The 4,918-nt window shown below is 38.6% G+C and overlaps 1 protein-coding gene across 1 annotated transcript; it reads left to right on the top strand.

Annotated features, from left to right (window-relative positions):
• The first annotated feature begins 2,989 nt into the window (after nucleotides 1–2,989).
• On the top strand, nucleotides 2,990–3,487 carry LOC143589146 (uncharacterized). The gene has a single exon (XM_077069989.1). It carries the CDS (start codon nucleotides 2,990–2,992, stop codon nucleotides 3,485–3,487), a length of 498 nt encoding a protein of 165 aa, XP_076926104.1.
• The last annotated feature ends 1,431 nt before the right edge of the window (nucleotides 3,488–4,918 follow it).

Below are 4,918 nucleotides of genomic sequence, written 5' to 3' on the forward strand. Positions count from 1 at the left end.
TCAAACTCACAATCACCATAGAAAAATAATAATAATATCAAAATACTATCCCACAAATAACATAAACTAATAACAAATATTCAATTGAAAACCTTAAAATTCGAGAGAGAACACAAAGAGAAATAGCCACACATAGTTTGATTCATCATCACATCAATTAGAGTATGCATATGAATCACAAACACCAAAATAATGATTACAATCACCAAAATATTGTTCTTGCACTCCAAATTCGTCTCTAGGTCGTTCTTGAATGATGGAGGGTGAAAAGACATTGAAAAACGGAATAAAAGCACCAAAATTCGGCAGTTACAACTTCCGGACCGTGGGCCACGGTGGCTTCCACGGTGCTCCAGAACGCTACGGTACGGTGAAAACTGTCATTTTTTTTTGCATTTTGACTGTGGCCCACAGTCAACACCGTGGGCCACGGTGGAGCTCTTTCTCATTTTCTTGTTTTTCATATCTTTCTCGTTTCAACTTCGTTTTCTTCGTCGTTTTTGCCCACGTTCTCGTGATTTCATCCTCTATTTCCTCGTACCTGCAATTATATGAGTAAACATAGTCAACTAATTCCATAAAATTAATTAGTTAAGCATATGCATTTATATCTTTTAGCTCGCTTAACGGCTTCCCTACGGTTCACCCCTTCACATGTCAAACCAAAAAAGAGAAGTGTGGGGCTGGAGAGAAATCAGGCCATAACTAAGAAAGTAACAAAACTGTTGGATGTGGGCATCATTAGAGAAGTGAGATACCAGTTCTGGATAGCCAATCTAGTGATGGTGAAGAAGGGAGATAATAACTGGAGGATGTGCATTGACTTTAAAGATTTAAACAATGCATGTCCAAAGGATTGTTATCCGGTTGATGCTCTAGCGGACTACAAACTGAAATACTTCTTAGATGCCCATAAGGGCTATCACCAAATACAGATGAGCAAAAATGATAAAGACAAGACAGTATTCATCACCAACGAAGGTATAATTTGTTGTTAAAAGATGTCGTTTGGGCTGAAAACGCGGAACCAAAGCATGAGAGATTGATGGATAAGGTATTCAAGAAACAAATAGGAAACAATTTGGAAGTGTATATGGATGATATAGTAATCAAAATCAGAACAGAGGAAACAATGCTTAAAGAAATAATGGAAACATTCACAAGGCTAATCAGTATCAACATAAAGTTAAACCCAGCTAATTGCTCCTTTGGAGTAGAAGAGGGGAAAATATTTGGGGTTGATGATAACAAAAGAAGGAATCATAGCCAACTCATAGAAGGTCGAAGCGATCAAGCATATGAAATTCCACAGGTCGTTGAAGGACATCTGGATTTTAAACGGTTGAATCGTAGAGTTACATCGTTTTCTATCTTGGCAACAGATAGATCACTACCTTTCATGACCATCCTCAAAAATGCACAAATAAATCCAGCTTCAGCTAGACCGAATAGGCAGATTTAGATTTCGAAGCCCTCAAAGAGCATCTACATCGCCAACCAATATTAACGGCATCCCAAAGCTAGAGAAGTAATAATGGTGTTCCTGGCCGCATCGACCAGTGCCATCAGTGTGGTGCTTGTAGTAGAGAGGTCGATGATACATAAATCAATCTACTACATAAGCAGAACTCTGAAGGATTGCGAAGAAAGATATGCATCAATGGAAAAGCTAGCTCTAGCATTGGTACACGCATCCTGGAGTTCAAGGAGGTACTTTTAGGGTTTCAGATAGAAGTGTTGACCTCGAAACCCATCCAACAGATCCTGAAGAACCAAAGATATCAGGAAGGCTAACGAAGTGGGCCATTGAGTTGGGAGCTTTTGGAGAACCAAAGATATCTAGAACAACCATAAAAGGTCAAATCCTAGCAGATTTCCCAGCAGAAACAGCACATGATGACACAGAGGAACAAATGGTCGAAGCTTCACTATGGTCTTTAAACACCGATAGGGCATCCAACGTAGAAGGAGCAGGGTCATGATCAATACTTAAAAGTCCAGACGAGGAAGAAATTACTTATGCTATTCGGTTCAACTTCCCAAGTTCATGTAATGTAGTAGAAAATGAGGCGTTGATCGTTGGGCTTAAAATGGCCAAGAAGGTGGGGGGCAAACGTTTGATCGCACGTGTTGACTCAATTTTAGTAGCCAAACAACTATCAGACAAATACGAAGCGAAAAATCCAACATTGGTATCATATGTGTGCATGGCAAAGGCACTGATGGGTCATTTCGATGAATGCAAGATCCTGCACATTCCAAGGAATCAAAAAAAGAAAGCCGATGCCTTAAATAAGTTAGACTCAGTTAGTTTTAGTCATCTGGCTAAAGAGGTGAGAGTATAAGTTTTAAAATATTTGTCGATCCAACTCGGAGAAGTACTATTGCTACAGCAATGAAAGATTCATGAATGATGCCCATAATCTATTACCTAAAATATGACAAACTACCAACTGACAATGGGCAGGCCAGAAAGGTTTAAGTTAAAGCCCTGCAATATTAAGTCTAGGGGACATCATTTACAAGAAATCCTACTTGGGACCATTGTTGAGATGTTTGGATGAGGAGGAGGCCAATTATGTGGTACGTGAAATCCACTAGGGAATATGTGGAATCCATTTAGGTCCAAGAATGATAGTCGAATAGGTCATGAATACTTGATACTTGTGGCCGAGTATGCATCAATGTGTAGTGCACGAAATCATAATTTATGAAGAATGTCAGAAACATGCCTTGACAACAATGCAGGCCAAAAATAACCTCATCCCGGTGACGTCGGCCTGGCCCTTCCAAATATGGGGCATCAACATCGTTGGACCATTCCCTGAGGCAGCATGTAAAGTAAAGTTTTTTGTGGTGGCAGTAGACTATTTTACAAAGTGGGTAGAAGCCAAGCCTTTAGCTACAATCACCGGACATTATATTAAGAGGTTTGTGTAGGATCAAATAGTGTGTCGGCTTGGATCGCCCTTGTACATCATCAGCGAGAATGGCAATCGCAGACAATCCCTTCAAAAAATGGTGTGAAGATCTGCACATCAAGCAGGTGTTAGCCTCTGTCGCGCATCCTCAAACAAATGGACAAGTGGAAACAATTTACAGAAGCATTGTGGAAGGCATCAAAGTTTGCTTGGGAAAACAAGGATCAGCATGGGTAGATGAACTACTACATGTGTTATGGGCTTACAGAACCACACAGAAGTCAGGGAAAAGGGAATCACCTTTTAGTTTAACATATGGCACTGAAGCTGTCATACCCGCCGAAATAGTCATGCCATCAAGAAGGATACAAGAGTATGATACGAATGATGAAGAGCTTCGAATCAACCTGTATTTGGTCAAAGAACAGAGGGAAATGGCAACCATAAGAGAACTAAACTACAAAAGAGAGATGGAGAAGTATTACAACAAAAGAGTGAAGGAAATCAAGTTCAGAGATGAAGAATATGTTATGAGAAACAATGAGGCTTGTCGCATGGAACCATAGGGCAAGTTAAGCCCAAGATGCGTGAAACCCTAAATCATCGCCGAAGCAACATAAAAAGGGGCTTACAAGCTGAAGAAGCTGGATGGGGCATTAGTCCCCAGAATGTGGAATGGTATCCACCATAAGAAGTGTTACATGTAGAACACAAGTGTACGGAAAGCCAACTATCATGTTTTTCTTGTTTCTTTTTTGTGTTTTTAATCAAATGATACTTACGATGTAAGTTCTATCTGTGAATTCAGGAATGATGTCTATGAGAAACGCAAATCCCAATGCGATAATCATTTTCCAAAGAAAAAGGTTCAAAAGAAATATTTGATTATCATTTTCCATAGTAAAATATGCATAAGATATAGGATTTCCGTCAAGATGATTATGAAAATATATATGTTCCATAGAAAAATGTCCAAAAAAACAAAAAATAATAACGAATATTATTGTTACTGTTTGGAAGCCAGATGAGAAGTTAGACATGACGATGTCATGAGAAAGCACTATATAAATAACAGGCCAAGCATGATAAGCGAAATAAAAGCTATAAAATACCAACCTGGATATCAGAGACCCGCCACTCCGATGAAAAGACTAGTCCGTTATACTTCTCTTTAAAGTGTTTAAAGTCGGCCCGAGCACACGAAAATAAGGACTGATGAACCCTCGAGAAGAGGGGAAATAAAAATAATGCTAAGTATATCATACTAAGCTATGCTAAGGAATCAATGATGTTTGCTTATTAAAAAGTTACCTAAACTATAGAAGCTGATATATAAATAACAATGTAAACTATACTTGACTACTTAATGAAGACATTCATTCTAGAGGCTAACAAAATCATGCAAAAAAAAACCAAATAAACAGCGAAAATAGCATAAGACAAGTCATCATCATAAAGCATAGTAAATTATTTGCCTCAACATAGAGGACTTGATTACATGAAATTTTCGGCCCCAACACCAAGGGTTTTGAAAACCATCAATAAAGGAAGTTTATAACAAACATCAACTCCTCATACAGGAGGACCGGAAGTTTCACCAGCTTCAGCAAGGGGAACCGCGAGAAGAGTAGCTTGGATTGGTCCTAAAGGAGCATCGACTAGGGCCGCAAATCGTGGGAGAAATTAATAAGAAAGTGTGACATTCGTGACAAAACGAGGTATACTATATTCATTACGTAACAAGTAAACGATAAATCGGTTAATTCGTAGTGCTTAAACGAATAACCGACAGATACTAATTATGACTTGTATACATACTGAGGGGTCATATACGAGTTATATATATGTTATAGAGGCTAACATATTGATATTTAGGCCCCAGTCGTTTAAAACTCTTTAAACGAAAAAGGTTTCGTTTATCGATACGCTATAAGCTTAAACGCAATCATTAATATCAAAACGAGCATTGTAGCATCCGTTAAGCCAAAAAAGATTTA

The sequence above is a fragment of the Bidens hawaiensis genome, unplaced genomic scaffold (genome assembly GCF_021521415.1).
Source record: "Bidens hawaiensis isolate Kalapana, Puna unplaced genomic scaffold, B.hawaiensis_p1.1 tig00037249_1, whole genome shotgun sequence".
Classification (NCBI taxonomy): Eukaryota; Viridiplantae; Streptophyta; class Magnoliopsida; order Asterales; family Asteraceae; genus Bidens; species Bidens hawaiensis.